The 22,167-nt window shown below is 42.5% G+C and overlaps 1 protein-coding gene across 1 annotated transcript; it reads right to left on the reverse strand.

Annotated features, from left to right (window-relative positions):
- Positions 1-491: 491 nt before the first annotated feature.
- LOC309372925 (BPI fold-containing family B member 4-like) lies at positions 492-21,814 on the reverse strand. The gene is made up of 16 exons (XM_081917019.1): positions 21,805-21,814; positions 16,397-16,662; positions 14,527-14,713; positions 13,729-13,833; positions 11,649-11,795; positions 10,940-11,000; positions 9,911-9,974; positions 9,315-9,406; positions 7,799-7,966; positions 5,276-5,317; positions 4,527-4,682; positions 3,020-3,087; positions 2,635-2,677; positions 2,036-2,099; positions 1,829-1,905; positions 492-1,198 (listed from the first exon to the last, which is right to left on the reverse strand). The coding sequence occupies exons 2-16, from the start codon at positions 16,635-16,637 to the stop codon at positions 1,175-1,177; spliced, it is 1,539 nt and encodes a 512-aa protein (XP_081773145.1). The 5' UTR covers positions 16,638-16,662; positions 21,805-21,814; the 3' UTR covers positions 492-1,174.
- Between the last annotated feature and the right edge of the window lie 353 nt (positions 21,815-22,167).

The raw sequence follows: 22,167 nt of genomic DNA on the forward strand, positions 1-22,167 counted from the left end.
CTATCTGGGAGTGGTAGCGAGCAGCCACCATCTCCCCCCATCTGTGTAGCAGAAGGGCATCATGTCAACACAGGAACTGTGCGGAAAGGTGCCTGGCATGCTTAATAAGGGAAGAAAGCGACTGTGCTTTGGGCAGCTCAGCATGACTTGCCAGAGGGAGCATTAGCAGGACCTTTCAGGAGCACAGTGGTCAGGTATAACAGCACTCCGGGTTAAGAGCTGTTGACCACAGGAGAAAACCTGCATTTGGTTGGATGCAATCACAGAAGTGAAAGGAGAGGCATGAGGGATGTAGTGGCTGTGGCAACAAGACTTGCAGGAAGAGGCTGGAGGAGCCTTGGTCCTACCACAATCTGTATAGATCAGGGGTAGTCAACCTTTTTATACCTACTGCCCACTAATGCATCTTTCTTGGTGGTAAAATTGCCTTACCGCCCACCAGTGCTCAATGGAAGGAGGATTCAGCTTGTGCTGGAGAACCCCTTACCGCCCACCTAGAATCCACTAGTAGGTGGCAGGCACCAGGTTGACAACCCCTTGTAAAGATGGAAAGGAGGACTATGGACAGAACTTATTTCCAAATTCAAGCTTCCAACCATGGTGAACAATTCCAATAAACACAACCTTTAAATATTATGCAGCTTTACTTGCTACTGGGAAGTTGTTCCTTTAATGAGCGGAGCCCCAAGTGTATTTCTGAGTACTGCCAATCCCTATTGCATCATTTTGGGTTAATGACCTTTTTTGTACACTGCCCACCTGGCTTTTTTAAAAGGTACCATTAAAAGCCTCTAGTAGAAGATGAGGCAGGGAACTAACTATATCATGTGTCAGGGTAGGACTTCTGTACTGTATGGTGTTGGATTGGATTGAACCCATTGGATTCCTCCCAACTCTACAATTCTATAATTCTTGCATATTGGTGTCCCTCCTACCAAGAGATTAAGATCTCAGCCTTTACACACTTAGAGGGTCATGTGAGCCCTTTATTACAGGATATACAAGAAATGCGGTACCTACAACAAACTGAATTAACAGCCATCACCCAGAAGTTTGGCAGCTGAAATATGATAAATCCCAGAGCATTAGAAGGTATAATCCAATCAGTTTGAAGTGAACATTTGATGAACTCTTTTAACATTCTGCCTCTTCAAGGTGCTGCTGATTTGATTGGTCACATTGAAATCACTAGGCCATCCTAAGAAGAGAGAAGTTATAGGTGTTTAAATTATTCCTTTGAGATACCAGTCTTTATTCCAATAACAGATGGAAGTACCCAGCCCAGCACACAACCTTAAGGAGGAAACAGATGAGGAAACACAGGCAACTCCACTCAGTGGGAGCCGCCCAATGGTACGGTCCCATGGGCATTCCCAACCTAAGGACATAGCTCTTTTGCCTCCCTCCAACTCACAGGTTGAATCCCCAATAACATCCCACCCCATCCCTTCTTTTCTACATTGTAGAAGTGCAGAATTGGTTGAGGACCCTTTGAGTCAGAACAGCTAGCTCCTCAATGCAGACCTTGCCAACCTACCTAAGGCCTCAGGTGGGCCTAGCTCTTTCCTAAGACAGCACCTTTCAGAGCTTAGCCAGCAGGATTAGTGGATGCTGCTCTTTGCCTGACCTTGTTTTCGTGCTCCCACTTCCCTTGGAAATCCAAGCAGGACAAATACAATATACATGGGGAACCAAATAATTGGATCTAAATAAGAAAATAGGTCTCCTTCCTCCACAGTGTCCATCTTGCATGCCAAAGGTGGTGCTAGAAGGATGGCAGCCTTCCATTGCTGGGCATTTGCTATAAGGTTCTGTGTCTTTGCTGTACCTGGAAAAGGGCGGTGTTGACTTTGGTCCACTTGACATTTAGCATGGAAGGCAAGGTAATTCCTCTCCTGAGCATGCCTAGAACAGAGAACAGCCAATGGACCTGCCTTCATGGTCATTAGTTAGCTGAGCAGCCCCTCATGAAATGTTAGCTCCTGTTCCCGCAGCTGAAGCCCTCCATTTTCTGTGAAACAGCTGCCTGGCTTACCATTCATGGCTGGTAGGAAGCTGTTTGTATGAAGGTTGTTGATGTACTCATGGAGCTTCTGGGCCTGGAATATAGGACATTCTTTCAGGAGAATCATAGGCAGGCCTGAGCCCCACATTTAGTACACATATTAAATCCATATATATCCACCACATGTACTATAAGTCTTTTTTAAAGGATTGGGCTGTCTTTTAAGGACTATAATAAAAGTGGATTCAAGTGATCTATTGAAATCCATGCACAGACAGCTTCATCAGGAAGCTTTTCACATAATCCATTAATCACCCATTTGCCTGGTGGCTAGGGTGTATTCAGCCTTCATTCTCTGATGTCAAACCACAAAGCTGTACCTAAGCCAGGTAGATAAGTTTGTGCAGAATGCGCGGAACAAGAAGACATGTAAGCAAAGATACACTTGGAGTAGAGAGAGCTTTACCTCCTCCTTGAGTATCTGGCTATAAAACATGCAGTCAATATCCTCAATTCTCTTGGATCAGGTTGTGGATTGAAGGCTCATGCTATACAGCACACCCTATTGTTTCATGAAAAATAGATTGATTTGCCTGTGGCATATTTCAGGCCTTGAAGAGAAGACTTACATTGGTAGAGCCAACAGATGAGGATGCCTGAACACCATCAAAGCTACAGGGAAAGAAAGCAATCAGATTAGGGGGTGGGATGCAAGCCATGACTCCAGTGGCATAGCGTGGGTTGTCAGCACCCGGGGCAAGGCAAGTAATTTGCGCCCCCTAACCCGTGGATTTGCACCCCCTAACCCGTGGATTTGCGCCCCCTAACCCTAACCCCCAGATGTTGCGCCCGGTGCGGCCAGCCCCCCCTGCACCCCCACGCTACGCCACTGCATGACTCTCTACAGCAGTGGTTTTCAACCAGTGTGCCATGGTTGTATTCCTTATTTCTACTAGCTGCTCACAATCTCTCACTACTACCTGAAAACAAATCCAGTAAGAAAAATACCCATACCTCTTTTGTGACAAAGAGATCAACAGTTTGCCATTAGAAGCTGAGAGCTTTGCATTGAAGATGATGACCTGCAACAACAACAAAAATATGTATCATTGCAAATGGCTGGACTGGCACAGCCTCAATTACAGTCTTTACTGTTTAAAAAAAAATGTGTTGTGGCATCTTAAGGGCTAACATTTATTATGGCACCACAGACTAGCGTCTACTTCATCATATGTAAACCTAATACCATAATATATGTATTAAATTGTGGAACCTAGACTAGCACAGCAAATGCTACATTACGAAGAGTTTCCTGACAGTAAGAGCTGTTCGACAGTGGAATTTGCTGCCAAGGAGTGTGGTGGAGTCTCCTTCTTTGGAGGCCTTTAAGCAGAGGCTTGACAACCATATGTCAGGAGTGCTCTGATGGTGTTTCCTGCTTGGCAGGGGGTTGGACTCGATGGCCCTTGTGGTCTCTTCCAACTCTATGATTCTATTCTATGATTCTACATCTCTAGAAAGTCTTAGCTTTGTTGTTATTGCTGTTCTGTTTGTTGTAGATCACATAACAAGTTTGTGCCGGGGGGGGGGGAGAGAGAAACTGCTGGGAGTTGCATGTATACATGCATGGATTATAGCACACCCCTTTTCTATTTCTTTCTTCTTATTTGTAAAAGACACTGTTAATTTACTCTGGCCGCATAGGGAACATCATTCATTTCTACATATATCAAGTGACATACAACACAAGACCATCCTATTATGAATGAACTGTTTCAAAGAGATAAACAATTATATGACTTTCCGAAGATATCTGAAGGCAGCCCTGTATCATGAAGTTTTAATGCCTGATATTTCATTATGTTTTTTATTTTCTGTTGGAAGCCACCCAGATTGGGTGGGGTATAAGTAATATATTATTATTATTATTATTATTATTATTATTATTATTATTATTATTATTATTTTCTATTCTGTTCAACAGGAATTGGCCATTGCTTTGTCAGTGAAAATCTGGCTAGGATACTCTGACAAGTTTGCATTTACTGTATGGGGGCATGTATATGAATCTTGCGTGTATAAGTGAGGTTTAGTTGAGGTGAACCTGGCCATCAGAAGAATATAATTAGTGTACCGTGGCCAATGTGCTGTGCAATTCATGTTTTTTTCTGCATTTTGTAAAGTTTATTTAAGAACATAAGAAGAGCCTGATGGAATGGATCAATGGCTCATCAAGTCCAACATCCTGTTCTCACAGTGGCCAACCAGATGCCATGTGGTATTTATTGGTTTACACTGCTCCTGGAATCTTTTGGTCAGAGATTGGGAACCTGTGGCTCTCCAGTTGCTGTTTGACTCCCAACTCTCATCAGCATGGCCAATAGACAGAGGTTGTTGGAGTTGTGGCCAGTCAACATCTGAAAGGCCCAGGTTCCTATCTCTGCTTTTGATGAAGGGGAGAAATTTTTTTAGATAAATAAATAAAATGGAGGTCATGCAGGTGTTTTGCTTCAATACTCACAACTTCCCACTGCAGGACCGACTGACCATGTACAAACACATCAGAGAAAAGAGGCTGTTTCACCACAACACTCTGGCTGTCTATGGAAATGAGTGGAAAATTTGAGCCCCTTATCTTTACCACCAAAGGTTGTGGAGCAGGGAAGCGCTCAGAAATCTGCAAGAGAAGGCAAGGTGTCATGAGCTTCTGGTATCTGTGTGTGGCTGCCACTTCTACAGACCTTCGTTCCCATTAGGACAAGACACAATTTCCAGGGCTATTATCCTAAAGGATGGTCTCATGAGACAATGAGATTTAGAATGCAGACACTGTGTTCAGGTTCTGCTACCAAAAGAGCTTTTAATGCAAATATATATTCAGCAGATTCCAAGCTTAATAAGCATATAAGATTCTAATACTTAGGCGAGCATAGCAGTGCATCTAGGCAGCTAATTAGTTAGACTTTGTATGCAACAACAGTGATTGCCTGCTGACTCTATTCATGCAAATTTGTATGAAGCACTTATTTTTTAAGCAAGCAAACTTTGGGTTGAATGGCTTAGTTATGTCCTGTGCTGCGTAAGCGGGCAATCCTATGCATGTCTTCTCAGAAGAAAGCCTCACTGAGTTCAGTGGAGCTTTCTGTCATGGGACTGCAGCCTTAATGACTCACGGTATATCTTTAAAAGATGCACACATATAAGGAGAAGATCAAGTGCTTGGTTTGAATGGCCTATTGCCAGAGGAGCATAAAAAGAAAACACACTAACCTTTGTAATTGCACTTGCCAAGTCAGTTGTCATGAGTTGTTTCTGTTGATAAAGGGAATAGTAAAGTGAATCAGCTTTGGAAATCTCTAATTAATTTCTGAAACACTCATTCAGGGCTAGCAGGCCAATAGGAGAAAACATAAAGGCCACCCACCAACAGCAGCTTGGGCCCACTCTTCCCTACTCCCATGTTAGAACCATTCACTCTGTCTCTCTTCCTCTCTCCTTTCATGTTGCCTTACTCTGCATACAAAAAGGGCTTACGTAGGTAGTTGGAACCAAATAACTCCAATATGAGCTAACACACCACTTTGGAGGCGGGATGGGAAACAGCAGAAGGGACACTGTGTTGCCTTGCTTTACAGCAGGGACAAGGAACCCTGACAAGAGAGTTTGGCTTCTGTGTTGTGCTGTGTGAAAAGGACTTCATTTCTTGCAGGGCAGCACAGAAAAGCTCCCACCTCCCCTTACTCTCTGTTTCTCCTCTCTCCCAGCCCCTTGCATTGGTCTGTCTTCCGCCTCTTGGGCCTTGATCTTTCTGCTTCCTCCTGCTGCTTAACCCCCCCCCCCTCTCTCTCTCCTGTCTCCAAGAGACCCAACCCTTAACCTTTTTCTCCCCCACCTAACCTCTAGCCTCATCTTTTCTTTACCTGTTCCACTGCTTCAATTCTGAGTGTTTTCTCTCTGTGCAAGCATCTCTTCCTATTGGGACCTCTGGCTCCACTTAACACTGGCTCTACCTGCTGTTAGTTGCCTTGCCCTCTGCTCTGTCATTTGCCCCACTGGCTTCAGTGGTCATCAGCTGCTGTCTGTGTCCAAGCACAATTTGTTTTGGGGGTTTGTTTTGTTTTGCCTGATTGTCATGGGTTCTAGGAATCCATTGTCGAGGAGACTTGCTGGAACAATCAGGATTTTCCTACTTCATACATTTTTTGATAAGCCTGGCACTAAACCTCATCCACAAAGCATAGGGAGAAGCAATCTCCCTCTCTCAAACAAGATGAAAGGTGTGTGCAAAGGCAAGGAGAAGGAGAAGCATCTGATTATGAAAGATGAGGGCAGGAATAAGGGACATTGCAAGACATATGTTCAAAGTGACCACAGAAACAATATTACTTCCTTAACAAGACAGTCCGTTTCAGAGGGAGAAGTCAGGAAGCAGAAAGCTAATTAGGGGCAATCAGTGATAGGACAGGGGATGAGGAGCAAACCATTTCCATTCATCATGTTATTTTTAGAGAAAGTGTGCTTGAAAATGTTCTGGTGAAATTACAATAGAAGGAAGGAGATGCACAGCCAATTATGCATCCTCTAAATTGAGGATGACCTTTTATGTTCTATGAGGCTACACTGTTCTAGAAATAGAAGCAATCCTCAAAACCAGGAAATGTCCAGTCATCTTGCCCTAAATCTATCAAGGATAACCTTGGAACAGTCCTCTATAGCAGGGGAGCTGGTGGTCCTCCAGATGTTGTTGCACTCCAGCTCCTATCAGCCCCATCCAGCATGGCCAACCGTCAAGGACGATGGGCAATATAGCCCAGCAACATCTGGAGGATCATAGGTCCCCCACCTCTACTATAATATAGATTTTGTAGCTACTGTTCCATTGTTTGGGTGGTTGCTTGCTGTAGTTTCATATCTCCCTGAAGCTTTTCTTAGTGTTAGCTGTAAGCTTTGCATGAGGCTTTTAAATGATGGAGGAAGAACATCTTCAAGGCAATTGCTGGAAACAAGATTGTAATGAAAGTATTTCTCTGGTGCAAACTGGGTTCATTAGCAGAAATTAGCAGTAAAATGCTGGTGAATTTCCAGAAAGCATATATGTGTATATATATGCTGCAAATAGCTGCAGAAATGTCATAAAGTGAATTTGACTGGAAAAATGAGAAATCAAGAGAAACCAAAAATGACACATTCAACCATTCCTACCTAGCTCTACACAAGTGCAAATAATGGAGATGGGCTTGCACATTTTTCTCTTGGGCAACAGCTTAATCTACAGGAAATTAGCTGTTAAATAGTTATCTCTAGGTTGATAAAAGCTTTGCCTAGTGTTTCTGTACAACGACTAAGCTACTGTTAAAAGCACAGCCACAGAGGCCAGTGAAAAAAATATCAACCCTTGGTAAAGAACAGATTCTAGAATGGAAAGGGGCGCTTTTCATGAGAAAGTCAATGGATCCATCAGAGGATGGGGGAGGGGCATAAGAGAGGTAAAGGGAGAAAGGGGAACAAGAACATAAGAGACTTGCTGGCTGATCAGAGCAAATCCTCTTTTCTACAGCAGCCAAACAGATGCCCACAAGCAAGATATGAATCCATCTCCTGTTGTTGCTCCCCATACTGCTCCTAAAATATGGAATCACCAGTGTGGGGAGTGGAGTTGCAAGGGCTCACAGGTGCACATGTATGGCTAAGAGTAGATCATTTTGGCAACATATCATCTACAGCCACAAAATGTATAGCACTAACACTGTGTCATATAGAAGCACGGAAACCCAAAATTTATGGTCACTTTACCCCTGCTCCTTTGGTAAGGTTGGCACTGCAGCCTCCAGTCAGGGCAGCAATCCCAATGCTGATGAAATCCTTGCTCAGAGTCAAGTGGAAGTTAGTGCCAGACTGTGGAGTCGCTTGGAAAAGTGTGGTGCTGGGTGGACTTCCCGGCAGAGAAACCTGAAATGTAGCCTGGTGGGAGATCCAAGGGGGAAATGCAGGACATCTTTGTTAATCCTTTAAAGAGAGTATGTCAGCCTTAAGGCTGCTATTTCTCCTTCCCAGCTGTTTGCAGGAACTCTCCTTGCTGTTTTGAGAATCTTGTATTTCAAAAACCCAGTTTATCCCCTTATCCACAATCAACCACTGCGCTCTGCAAAAGAGGGTATCCTGCAGATAACTTCAGGATTCTGCAGGAATAAGAACTTCAGCATGCTGGTTTCCCCTCCTGTTACATATTAGACAGACCCCATCTGTTATCATTTGGGGACCTACTGAAGACCTTCCTCTTTTGGAAAGACTTTTAAGTGGAGATCTTGTCCCAATCCCCATCTGTATTGGAACTATTTTTAAACTATTTTTACACGTGGAATTATCTTTAAATGTTTTAAGTTCACAACTGTTTCATTTTTGTTTTGATTGTATATTTTATTGCTTTATCCCACCCTGGGATCTTGTGGAGACGGATGGGTAAGGAAAATACAGAACTACAGAAATAAAACCAACGCTCTAACTCTCAGTCGGGACGCGGGTGGCGCTGTGGGTTAAACCACAGAACCTAGGACTTGCCGATCAGAAGGTCGGCGGTTCGAATCCCCGCGACGGGGTGAGCTCCCGTTGCTCGGTCCCTGCTCCTCCCTAGCAGTTCGAAAGCATGTCAAAGTGCAAGTAGATAAATAGGTACCGCTCTGGTGGGAAGGTCAACGGCGTTTCCATGCGCTGCTCTGGTTCTCCAGAAGCGGCTTAGTCATGCTGGCCACATGACCCGGAAGCTGTATGCCATCTCCCTTGGCCACTAAAGCGAGATGAGCACCGCAACCCCCGAGTCGGTCACGACTGGACCTAATGGTCAGGGATCCCTTTGCCTTTAACCCTCAGTCAAGTTCTGTGCTCTTTAGTCCTACAGATGTCATTAGACTTAAGACCATGGACCCAGGTAGGGAGTTTTGCCTAAGGCTGGGCTGATTATCCTCTCACCTGATACACACACACATTCTCTCCCTCTCCCTCTTGTCTACCTTTCCCCTCAACCTACTAGTTTTCTTTGTGTTAGGAATTTCTGGTGTTGGGTCATGCAATTCCGCTCCTCCCACATATCCTGAAATGGTACCTTCCCAAGAGAGCTGTGTCATGTGCTTCTTCTTATAAAGGCAGATCTTGTGGAATAAAACAGGAACAGCAGCAGAAAGCCATACCACAACTACATCTACGCCTGACTTCCATTGCCACAATCACAAGGCAAGAAAAGAGGTTATAGATATGGGGATTAGTCAGAATTTCATAAGGCAACCTGTTCTCCAAAGCCAAGAATAATACTTGCCTGATAAGGAATCAGGAAATACCTATCGTTTACTTTAGGGGAACCTATTAGATCATAATGGATGGTCCCAAATGTTCCAACAGGAACTGCAGCTGCAAGAGAAATACAAAGAGATTGTTGAATCACGTGCAAAACCCATGAAAGAGCATGTGGCTATTGCGACCTGAGCCACCTCTTTTGTGCTGCTCTTTTACGATATATATGATATCTTTATAATTGTAAGGTTAAAACAGACTTGAAAAGTACATTCAGTTCAACCATTTGCCTCGAGCCTTAGAAATAGGGCAGGCTATCAGACAAGGGCAATTGTTGCTTATGATGCTCAATGAGTCAATTGGCAGTAATTCCTGGGACCAGATAGGTGTCCCTGAATACAGATCACTTCCATTGATGGATTGACTTAATAAAACCATGGAGAATCACTGTGAGATAACCATACCTAATTTAGGGCATAGAACACTTGGATAGTTACCAGCTGATTTCTTATCTTCTGTTTCCGAACAAAGTTATTTGTTAGCCTCTGCTAGGCTGTTCCACAAAGTCTCCCCAGCAGAAGCAAAGGTGGTTGGAAAAAGAGGATGTCATCAGCAACTTACAAGCCAGTGTACTCAGAAGTGACACATTAAGGATGTCAGCCACCAGTCGGATGCAGTGACGGATCTGTAAAACAAAGTGAATGCAGAGCACACAATAAAAAAATTCCTTCTAATAGCACCTTAGAGACCAACTAAGTTTGTTATTGGTATGAGCTTTTGTGTGCATGCACACTTCTTCAGATACCAGAGCACACAGTAAAGAATCAAACACACAAAGTCAGGAAGAGAATAATTTGGAATGGAAAGGACTGTTACCAAGTCCTCCTGAAACAAGGTGCTGAGAGACTTCTTTAAGAATCATGTAAAATGCATATTTTGGTATAGAACTACACAATGAATTAGCTAACCTAGGAATTTCTTCTGGAATTTCTGAATTTCACTCAGATCAGGGCTGAATACCTGCAGACACTTCTAGGCCGTAGCGATTTTTGGGTGGGATTCAATCACATACCAGCAAATCCAGGTTGCACAATCATAGCTGAACAGGAGGTTTTGCACAACAACCCCACTTCCCCCCAAACACTGGACTTTTTGCAAGAAGGAAAGTGATGGGGAAATGCAATGGAAAATGGGAGATAACACTTGCTTTGACACAGCATTGTCTAGCCTCCCCACAAACAAATAGCAACAAACGCTCCTTAAATAGTCAAGGTCATCTAATCTCCCTGCAGACAAATTAGGATACAAATGTCCTATGTGTTTGCGACACAGAAATTTCTGTGTGTATCCTGTAATAGTAAACCCAAATGTCCCCAGATAGAGAAAATGTGGTGCTGGAGAACTTTGTCAACTTTACTCCACTGTGAGTTGCATGCTCTTCATAGGGAAGAAACTCTTGTGGTTCACGTGAACCTGCATAATTCACATTTCTCAAACCAATATGCAAATTTAAGGACAGCTAATTTACACCAAATTTCATGATGCAGTTCTCCAACAAAAAATTGGGTACAAAGATACCTTATTTCAGGGGAAATTGAGCACAAAAACATATATATTCGTGAAACCAATGTACATAGTTGCCCAGCTTACCACATCAATCAAAATTGTCCAGACCACAGATTGCATGTTGTTCTCATCTGGTCCATCCACACTGAGCAAAAGGAATTATTGACATCACTGATTATAAGGATCAATTATAAGCATGTAGAAATTTCAGTATTCCTATTGCTTTGCAATTCTTATCTCACATTCTAAAGCTTAAACCTAGGTTGGTTGCAAAACAGGAATACAGATATAAAGGAAGAACATGAGAAAGTTAGAGAATATATGCTGCTGGCAAATGGCTGGGTGTATTCCACACGTCCAAACAGTGAAAAATAATTTTAACTTCAGTCTTTGGAAGAGGCCTGATGGTCTTCAAGTTACACATGCAGAAACCCACAACTGAAGACAAAATGCGTTTGATAGCAAATTAGCAAGGTTGCAGAATATAATTAGGTTGCAGCCAAAAATGTTGCCAAAAAGTTCAATCAGATTTTATCATTATCAAAATTGCTTCAGTTTTTGCCATTATTCTTCACTTTGGGTTAGACTCATGGGACAATCCAACAGAGACAGGTGCATTTAAAATCTAGATTGAAACATCTGTTTAACCCAGAAACATGGCACTAACAGCAAGAGCTGAGCCAGCTATTTATTTCTACTCTTTAGTTTTATCTCAGATTTGTATTTGAGATGTATCCTTCTCTGCTCATGACCTTCTTCAGTTACCAGAATATGAATTATCTTCCCCACTCACCTCTTTTGCTGTTTGACTTGAATATCGTTGATAAAGATCCTTGAAGCTTCGATGATGAATATCTGATTCTTGGAAGAATCCCAGAGTAGTTTGGATACAACATCAATCTTGACTTTCACTTCAGAACTGAAGACACCACTCTTGGTGCTAAACTCCAAGGAAAAGCAAATAAACAAATTTTCTCCTTCTTTACAAGGGCTCGGGATGTTGGCAGAACAACAATTCTTAATGACTGCATCTGCATTCCTATGAAAGCCATCACCATTCAGTTGTGTTATTAATATTCTTGTTCTTTAGAATTTTATTTCAAAGAAATTCCCAATGTAATCAGATTTGAGTTAGAGCCAAGGCTATAGACATTAAGGATTAACTTATTATAGTTCTGGTCTCTGTCATTTTATGATGTTTTAACCATGATTCTGTTCTGTTCCATCTCTGCACTTATATGAATTTATTATTATTATTAATTTAAATAATTTCAAAGTATATATTGAAATGTGCATTTTCTCTCGAAGTATGTATGCAAAACACTTACTTTATCTAAAAGATTAGCCTTTAAATGTGTATTTTGATGAGAAACTATGTCACATTATTTGGAGAAGTGCAAAATTTGCTGGTCAACTATTTTATTGTCTTCAAAAATAGACCTAATTCTCACAATGTAGCTAACAAATCAAAAATAAAACAATAAAAACCAAAACAACCCACAAATTTAATCCCAACACATAATCAGAATTTAAACATAAAATTTCCAGCAAACGTAACATCTCCAACTTCATTTTAAAAAAACCCAGCAACATAAAACTAAGTCTGTTAAGACTTAGAACCAATGCACATGTTCGTTCAAGAAGTACTGATCACATTCTGCATAGGAATTCACAGAGAATAATCATCCCTATGGGCAATTCATTTGCCCTCTAAAACATATTAAACAGTGGTAACCAGCCATTTTATGGGGGTAGCCCATTTTTATATCATACCCTGCAACCTTAAGCACATTTGCCAGAGAGTAAGTCCCCTTCAGCAAAGTGCAATTTACTTTTCAGTAAAGATACTTTGTCTTGCGCGGCTAATGAGCCAACTTACAAACTATTTGGTTGATGCTTGAAAGGCAGGACTAGAACCAATGGCTGGAAATTCCAAGGGAGCAGATTTTGGTGAAGCGTCATGTGTAACTTTCTAATTGTAAGACCTGTTCAGCTGTCAAACTGAATTCCTTGGGAGGTGGTGGGCCCTTCATCTTCGCTGGTGCTTTTAAATCAGAGGCTGGGTGGTCATCAGGGATGCTCTAGTCGTAGTGTCATGCATTGCATACCCCATATAAAGCAGAGGGTTGGAGTAGATGACCAGTAAGGCCACTTACTTAAGCGGGTGGCGCTGTGGGTAAAACCTCAGCTCCTAGGACTTGCCGATCGCATGGTCGGCAGTTCGAATCCCTGCGGCGGGGTGAGCTCCCATTGTTCGGTCCCAGCTCCTGCCCACCTAGCAGTTCAAAAGCACTCTTAAGTGCAAGTAGATAAATAGGTACTGCTTTATAGCGGGAAGGTAAATGGCGTTTCCGTGTGCTGCTCTGGTGCTGGCTCACCAGAGCAGCTTCGTCACGCTGGCCACGTGACCCAGAAGTGTCTGTGGACAGCGCTGGCTCCCGGCCTCTTAAGTGAGATGAGCGCACAACCCTAGAGTCTGTCAAGACTGGCCTGTACGGGCAGGGGTACCTTTACCTTTAAGGCCACTTGCAACAACTCCATAATTCTATTAAACATTTTTGAACATTTATCTTGGGATGAACATTTCTTCAGAAACTTCGACAGACATCAAGACACAATAGTACACATTGTGGGTGGAAATGAGCTACTGGGCACAGGTGACACTGGGGCTCTTTGACTTCCTATTGCCAAGGTTCAGGCAAGATTCCTCTTGACATCAGCCACAGTGTAACTTCATGAAAGGGGATTTATGGAGATTGGAAGTCTTATCCAACTTCTGACTGTGCTGTTTTGCAGCTCAAGCCAACTGTTAGAAATGGAAAAGTGTGTTTGGTGCTCTTCTGGCTGTCAGCCCGATCTTTTTGGACACTTACCTTCCACCTTTAATGGAAATTTCAACTGGAAGGGAAAGGTGGACCTTGTCACCAGATGAAAACTTCATCAAAGTTGGAAGAATTGTAATTTTTGTAATAGCCAAGCTGAAAAAAGCAGGGAGAGTATTGAGAAGAGACAGTCAAGCAGGTCTTTTACTGCAATCTTTCCTCCCCCAAGCAGACTTCTGGTGAGAACAGAATAGTAATGAAAGAATCATTTGATTCCTTACCAGACTGAAAGACAATCAATGACCCATTGTTGCGTCTAGCAACCACCTTCATCTGTAACTAGCTTTCTTGTAAATATAGGTCTTGGGGGGGGGGAGGTGCCTTGGTACCCCTTGTCTAAAGCAAAGACGATATTGCTTCCAGATAATCTGTTTATTTATCCTAATTTGTTGGTGGGTAGATAACACAATGCTGGCTATTTATTGAGCATCCATTTTGATTGGGTTGCAAGGAAGTTAGATGACATTGCATCAGGCAAATATTCTATCCCATGGTGCATTGCTCTAGAGCAGGTCTGGAAAACCTGCAGCCCTCCAGATGTTGCCAGACTACAGCTCCTATAATCCCTGACCATTGACCACAATGGCTGGGACTGATGGGAACTGGAATCCAAAAACGTCTGGTGGGCGACAGGTTTCCCACCCCTATTGTAGGGGCATCTGAATATTTTAAAAAAGGCTTTGAGGATGGAGCATAGCCTATAAGCCAACATCTGTAAAGATACTGCCCTTGTCTGGGCTATGCATGCCACTCATGATGAGAGCTGTCTGAAGACAGTGATATACTTACTGCGTTATACTTTGTATCACTTTGAGCATCTCTGTTTCGTCAGCCTTGTTTCTCAAGCTTCCAGTCAGTTTTGTATCTTCTCTGCCTTTTAAGAGCTCACTTACATCTTTGATTGTCTTCGGCAGTGAGTTTGTTATGTCCAGTGGCAGCAGTTGCTTGATCACCTCTGACAGTAAGCCTTGTATATCTGAAAGTGGGAGGTGGTACACTGACTTCTTCACAAACCAGCTTTAAGGGAGTTAGAGAACACGGAAGGTCACAAAATTCAAGGGCTGGGGTATCACAATGATCCATCACAGTTAAATAACCTGACAAATTCCCAGAGAAAAGGCTGACCATGATTTAAGGCATCTATTACTTTATGATAAATAGAGAATCTTTGCAAAGCAGGGAGATAAAGTGGGAAGAGGGGAACTTTTGTACACGATGTTATCTCTTCTGCTTGTAAATGCTGGATTCAACCACAAACTTTTAAATTGAAAGAGAAGGTCAGCTGCTGTTGTTTTCTTGACCTGAGCAGGGCTCCTAGCACTGGGGTGGGGGGATGGCTTGTGACTATTGATGCCGTGTTTCAGGGATCCAGAATAACCTGTGAAACCACCTGATGTTTAGGAAAATAGCAACAAAGGAAGTCTTATCACCTTCATCTTCTGCTTATGGACACCCAGAGGCCCATTTGACTGGCCACCATTTGTAGCAGAGTGCTAGATAAAATGAATACCTGGTCCAATCCAGAAAGACAATTTGCATGTTTCGATCATTAAATAAACACTCACCTTCTGCAAGAGGGAGCCTTAAATCAGGAATGGGGAACCTTTCTCAGCCTGAGGGCTGAATTATTGAGGTTATTGATATTGTGCATACGGAAGCAAATTGGATAAAAAAAACTTGCTCTTCTTTGAAATAAAAATTCCCCAGTCCAAAAATATGGTTCAAAGGCCTTACTTACAGAACATTACTCCAGAAAAACTTAAAACAACAAAGTTACATTCAAATAGTTGCATAATATCATTTGCTAATTCTAGTACAGGTAAAATATCTTAGAATTAAAAACCTCTTTCATACAGAGCTAAAAATCAAAGCTCTGCCTCTCCTCTAAACAGCCTCCATTAGCCTGAGGCTGTTTTCCTGGAAAGAGATTAGCAACATTCTCCTCAGCAGTTTCAGAAAAAAGACTTGCTCCACCCAAAATGGAGCTCTACAAATTAGCATACGCATAGATTTATAACAGTATACTTTTCATGTGGTTGAAGTTAAACACTTTGTGACTGACCCAGCAGAGAAACAGCCTCACTTAATGATCAACTGTTAGTCTCTCTACTCAGCTCCAATTTAGCTTCAGTGGAAATTTCCATGTCATGCATGCATACAGACACACCACAAGAGTTATTTTCCATTTTAATGTGCATTAAACAATTATACTTAACATGCATTTCCTTCTGGGCCCGCTTGCAAGGTCCATACACCAGCATTGGGTGAAAAGGTAAAGGTGGGCAGAACAATGAATGAATTTTAAAAAATTTTTGTGCAGCTAGCGTCATTTCTGCACACTAACATACCCCATCTCTATCCTCCAACCTCCATCAGAATTCAAAGAAACATTCCAAGGTGAACAAAATAGGACCAGTGAGGGGGGTGGCCTGGGAGGGTTCTAAGGGCCAGGCAGAGGGCTGCATTTGGTTCACAGGACTGAGGTTCCCAGTCCCTGCTTAAAATGGGAGTTTAGGTGACAGAGGGAAGAAACATCAAAGAGAATAACTGCAAAAGCAATGCCATATCCCTGTTTTCACTCAGTATTTCTGATGGAAGAGTTTATTTCTGACAGTTAGGGCAGTGTATGCAATAGAAATATGCCATGCTGGTTACTTACAGTCATTGAATGCAGTGTCACTGATGCCTGCAGTGATGGAGGCATAGACCGCTCTGTTTGCAAATGAACCAACTTGACTCCTCGCGGTTCTGATTAGTCTCACTGTTTTACTAGCTGGTAAATAGCTTCCATTTCCAAACAGATACTCTCCTCCTCCTTCTCCAACAGTTGGGTCAATTATACTGGCTCTGGTTTTGCAGTAAAAGAAGATCAGAACCACATTCCAAAGGCTTTGCATCATTGCCCCTGACACATGGGGAAAGCACCTTTGCAAAGAAAGAAACGATGATCAAATAATAATATGCTTTCTATATCTTAGATTCCCAAGAAATACGCGTTGCTCAGTCCCTGCTCCTGCCAACCTAGCAGTTCGAAAGCACGTCAAAGTGCAAGTAGATAAATAGGTATCACTCCGGCAGGAAGGTAAACTGCGTTTCCGTGCGCTGCTGTGGTTCACCAGAAGCGGCTTAGTCATGCTGGCCAGCTCCCTCAGCCAATAAAGCGAGATGAGCGCCACAACCCCAGAGTCGGCCACAATTGGACCTAATGGTCAGGGGTCCCTTTACCTTTACCTCTACTTCCCCCAAAGAGTCCTGGGAACTGTAGTTTTCCCATCACAATGCTGCAGTTCCCAGCAACATTAACATGTACTACAGTTATGTGACAATGAGCATCCCAATTTGCTTGTAGGATATCTACATGTCTTCCCTTTGTTTGTCCCATGTCATTTTTCAATGCATTTCCCTGTCACGTTGCCAACTGCAAAAAGCCAGATTATTCTCAAAAGTGGATTTGTTGTGATAGGATGGGGCAATAGAACCATTTATTCCACTTTAAGTGCAAATGCCAAAGGTACAGTATGTTTTTGAATCCCTCCAGCAAAATACTGTCAGTCTGGATGCAACCGTAAGAAAGTAAAAAATAACGTTTTACAAGTTTGTGTTATGTTCCAGTCTAGTTTCCCTTGCTGTGCTTTCTTGTGTCAGTGGTCCGTATCACTCCCTGAATTTTCTAGGAGCCAACACACAACCTAAACACTCCTAAATGGCTTCCTCATCCCTCTCCATTTCTTTTTTTCTTCTTCTTCCTGCTTTCCTAGACTTGACCTTTTATACCTCGTCGTTTCCCTCACCTATTTCTCCTCCACTGTGGAAGTTTATTCCCTGCTCTTTACCCGCCTCCAGAGACACCCTGTGTGTCTCTCAGATCTCAGTGTGAATATTATGGCACACCTACACCCATGTGGATTCTGAGGAGAAATTCAGTCTTGTTAGTCATACCACCTATGCATATTTCCCACCACTGAATTAAATGCAAAGAAGCAAGACTGTACAAAATGAAAGCTCAGTTGTAGCACACAGCAATAACGATAACAATAACAGTAATAATTTTATTATTTATACCCCAGCCACTCTGGGCAGTTTCCAACATATCTAAAATAATAATAAAAACATCAGCCCCTAAAAACTTTCATAAATAGGGCTGCCTGCAGATGTGTTCTAAAAGTCAGATAGTTGTTTCTTTCCTTGACATCTGAAGAGAGGGCGTTCTACAGGGAGAGCACCACTAACCTTAAACATGTTCTATGGCAGTAGTTTTAACATCTGGGACCCACCTTTAGCCCAAACACGCATTTGGAGACCTACTTCATAACTTTTAATTGTCAAATAATTCTGTGTACATTGTGGCAGCCTTTGGCTATGTGCAATAAAACTGACTGAGACTGACTTTTTACCAAATCTTTGTGTGGTGGCCATATTGGTGTTGCAACTCATCTGTGGTTAGGCTGCTGTAACAGAGTTAGTAAGTCCTGACTCACCAGTTCAAGACCAATATTTTAAAGGACAGGTGTCAGCTTCCACATTGTTCTCTGTTTTTTTGGATAGAAAAAACACCAACCAGAGTATTTACATTCTTAATAAATTTTCTTCTAAATGCCCAGTCCCCAAATAGTCTGTTTTGGTTTTGTTCTTACCGAAAGTGGATGACGTAGCAGGTAGCTTTTACCTAGTAAAGAGTTTCCAGCAGCGGCTTCTCAAACTGGCTCCATCCTCTGCTCTCACTGTTATATACTAATTGAATAATATCTTAATGAAGGGGTTGTTCACTAAGATGATTGTTTGTGGGAAGCAGACCTATGTTCCTGCCAACCTTCCAAGGTAAATAATTGGGTAAAATACAATATTCTGACTGTGAGCAGTAGGTGTTATGTTTGGCTACAGACTTTGAGCCAATTTGGTTATTCATTTCTCTTGGACTCTGATGTTGATAAGCAACGCAGTGGGCATTAAAAGAGGCAGGAACAGTGGATGCAGACCACCCAACTTTCTTAATATTTGTTCTTTGCAGATGTCACATATTGAGAATGGAACTTGGTTGCATGAAGAGCACTCTCCATCAAACACTGCCCCCCCCCCGCAGCATCCCCCATGAAAACCTGCTCTTTGCCACTGTTCTGATTCAGCATTAAAGAGTAGGTTTTCCTGGGGAAAGTGGGGTTGGGGTAGGGTTGGAGCTCTCAGACATGGACTGGGAAAGTATGGATACCTGTGCCTAGAACACATGGGGCTAAAGGTAAATGTGGATGAGCCCTAAGTCTCATCACTGCAATTGCTTGAGAGACTTGCTAGATTTTGCTAGTATGAACCCTGTGCATTGACGACTGGATTGATTCTGCAGGAGTCCAAGGTGGCGTACACATGGTTCCTAGGAGATCACCTGTCTAGGCACTGACCAGATCCAGACCTGTTTAGCTTCAGACTGTGAATAGATAGATACTGGAACAATGATAGCATGAATTTCCTGCAGCCAGTGGCTGCCTATGATCCTGATTTAACACTACTGCATAGAACCAGGAGCTCAGAGTGGGTCCAGGTGAAATTCTTGCCGTTACAGTGTGTATAGAAATCTGCTCCTTAGTCCTGTTGAGCTTATTGCTGGATTCACACACAGTTCTCCATCTCCTCATGGACAAGCTGGTAGCAGATCAGCCTATAGTACGCCATTTGTCAGCACTGTTGGGATCAGTAGAACGGAAATAGCCCCTACCTGAGTAGCCTTTTCAGACGCCTGGCCATTTTTCTTCCACCAACCCCTTAAAAGCCAGCAAAAACACAATAGATCCAGTTGTAGGTCTCAAATCACCAGCAGATATTTCAAGAAAGATTCAAATAGACTAAACCTATCCTACAACCCTAACTAGATAGTATAATGAAGATCCATAATTACGTGATTGCTGGTCTCTAAGTTTTAGCAACAAGCAACCACAGCAAGTGGCCAAGAAGATATTGCTGAAGGAGTTCCTTGAGAGCTGCTTTCAGGATGAAAATCCCAAAGCTCCACCACCAAAAAAAGCTTGTTGTACCCATGAAGTGAAATTCACTTTGTATTTCTGTTCTTCTGTTCTTGTGCTTACAGAAGAGCTGCTCTTCACAAAAGCTTTAACCTTGATTTCAAAATGACAAAACTGAGCTTGTTTATCACCTGCTATTCATTGCTAACTAATTATTGGCTCTTATTATGAGGACTGCCATCTCTAAACCCTCTTAGTTAAAGAAGGGATGCTATTCATTTAAAGCATCAGACCATGCAAGAAATGGAAAAACATGGGTTGAGAGGGGGATGCGCTTGCCAGACATTAGGATGGTCCCTCTCAAAGTGAGATTATATATATATAGACACACACATACCACATTTCATATCTGTCTCCATATAAGCATATGCAAACACACAAGGTATGGAAGCAGAGCAGCAGGAAAGAAATTGCTCTAGGGGAAGATTTTCAAAGGCATCAAGAGTAGAGAGGGGATTAGGCAACGCAAAATATGTCACAGAGATTTCGCCTCCCATTTTTGGTCTTTGAAAAAGAAATGTCCCCTGGCTTCACTAAAGGGACGATCAGAAACTCTTTTTATCATAACAGGAAGAACCACAGCAAATACTTGAAAGAGATTGTGGAAGGTGGATTCAGCATGAGGTCCAGCTAACTCATAAATGGCGTCACACATATATCTCCAAGACTGAAGGAGATGCAGGGCAGGAAAAGGAATGGTGTGCCTGCCTGCCTGTATAGAGCTGCTGGGTCAGAGCAAGGTGGGGACATTTTCAAGTGGTATGCTATGGCTTTAAATATATAATGCAGATGGGACCTACGTCTGCAGGTCAGAGGCATCTGCTGCTATTCTGAGGACACAACGGTGGAATTGCTTGTCCATTATTTCTGAGGAGATACAGGTGCCTTTAGACATTCTCCTAGCACCAAGGGAGCTATTTGTGAACAAGCAGTTCCTGAGCATGTTTAAATTTACAGATAGAATATGTCAATGACCCGGCTGTGTGGGCTTTTCTTACTTGAAGCAGTGCCCTGTTCTATTTAGAAGTTTGCCTAGACACACAGGTGCTGAATGCTAGTCAAGGGTGATTGCATTTGGAGACCAACACGTTCTGTTGCTACTGTGTGTTTGTGGTTTTGTGTGTGTGTGCAGTGGGGGGGGGGGAGGAAACCATGTGATTTCAGCTTGGAAGGTCTGCTTGATTACGGTGAAGTTGTTGTAAGTAACAGCAGCTGTTCAAGTAAACAGAGCACCAGGAAGGGGCAGTGGGTTGCATTATGATGAGGTGGTTACCATGGTATTTCAAAGTGGTCAATGAGGTGAAACACAATGAGGACCAGAAAGAAGCTGCTCACACTTTTGAACAGGTGGGTTTTTCAAGCATACCCTATGATATTCCACAGCAGTTGATGAAACGTTATCACGCCACAAGCAAGCGCATTCAACGCCTGTCCTGTGGAATATAAGTATACATCCTCACTACCTGTGTCTACAAAGGGGCACAGATGGGGGAAGATGTGATTCCTCATAGACCTGAGCTTCTGTGCCTTCTTCCATACATGAGAGAATTTCTACAAATCCAACTTCCCCCACAAAAATTCAGTGCTATCGAATGAGAAGCTGCATGTGCAAATGTTTCTTTTCTCTAAGACTATTCTTATAAGTGATGAGTGTCTTGTCAGGAGACCTATTCCTTGGGTTTGACCAAACATACAATTCATCTTTTGAACTTCTTATCAAGGAAACATTAACCCTTCCATCTCACAACCCGCTTGCAAAATATCCGTTGAGAGAAAACAACAAGGAATGGAGCACTTCTTAACTGCTCTGATTTTTAATCACTGCTTTGCTAAAGCACGTAATACTGAGCCACCATTAAGACAGGCTGAATCACGATTCACTCAAAAATTCATTTTCTTTCCTCACTCCCTTTTAAATCTGCATTTGTAATCTCATGTAGAGCCTTGATTTCTTTTGTAGGCTCCAGGCTCTGCAGAAATTCTAGTAATTAACAGTAATAATGAATATTTAGCAACCAGCAAATGAATGAATATTTAGTCATTAGCAAATGCCTACCTAAAAGGTGTTGTTGTGCATTGTGGAAATGTGGCCAACAGTTTGTTGATGCTCTGCATTTATTACCAACAAGCAAATCACAGATTGCAACAAGTGCATTTAAAAATGGTAATGTAGACATCAGTGATGATGCCCTGCTTGGTGCTTTAATTAGGCTGCCTGCCTTACATGGGGAAAAGGACCTGGTTATTTTTCAAAAACAGAACACTTTAGGCTGATGGAATGTTTAATTTTTGGGAAAATACCAACCTATTGTTTATTGTTGTTTAAAGCCCTTCCCGAATGAACTGAAGGAAAAACGAGTCCTGTAGTTGTTGTTGTTGTTTAGTCATGTCCGACTCTTCGTGACCCCATGGACCAGAG

Source organism: Podarcis melisellensis (genome assembly GCF_964234715.1).
Source record: "Podarcis melisellensis genome assembly, chromosome: 6".
NCBI classification, from domain to species: domain Eukaryota; kingdom Metazoa; phylum Chordata; class Lepidosauria; order Squamata; family Lacertidae; genus Podarcis; species Podarcis melisellensis.

Coding starts and splice junctions, on each gene's coding strand:
- LOC309372925 (XM_081917019.1), bottom strand. CDS start 16,637: ATGATGCAAAGCCTTTGGAATGTGGTTCTGATCTTCTTTTACTGCAAA. Junction 14,714..16,396: donor TGACACTGCATTCAATGACT/GTAAGTAACCAG, acceptor TCCCACTTTCAG/ATATACAAGGCTTACTGTCA. Junction 9,975..10,939: donor GGACAATTTTGATTGATGTG/GTAAGCTGGGCA, acceptor TTTGTTTTACAG/ATCCGTCACTGCATCCGACT.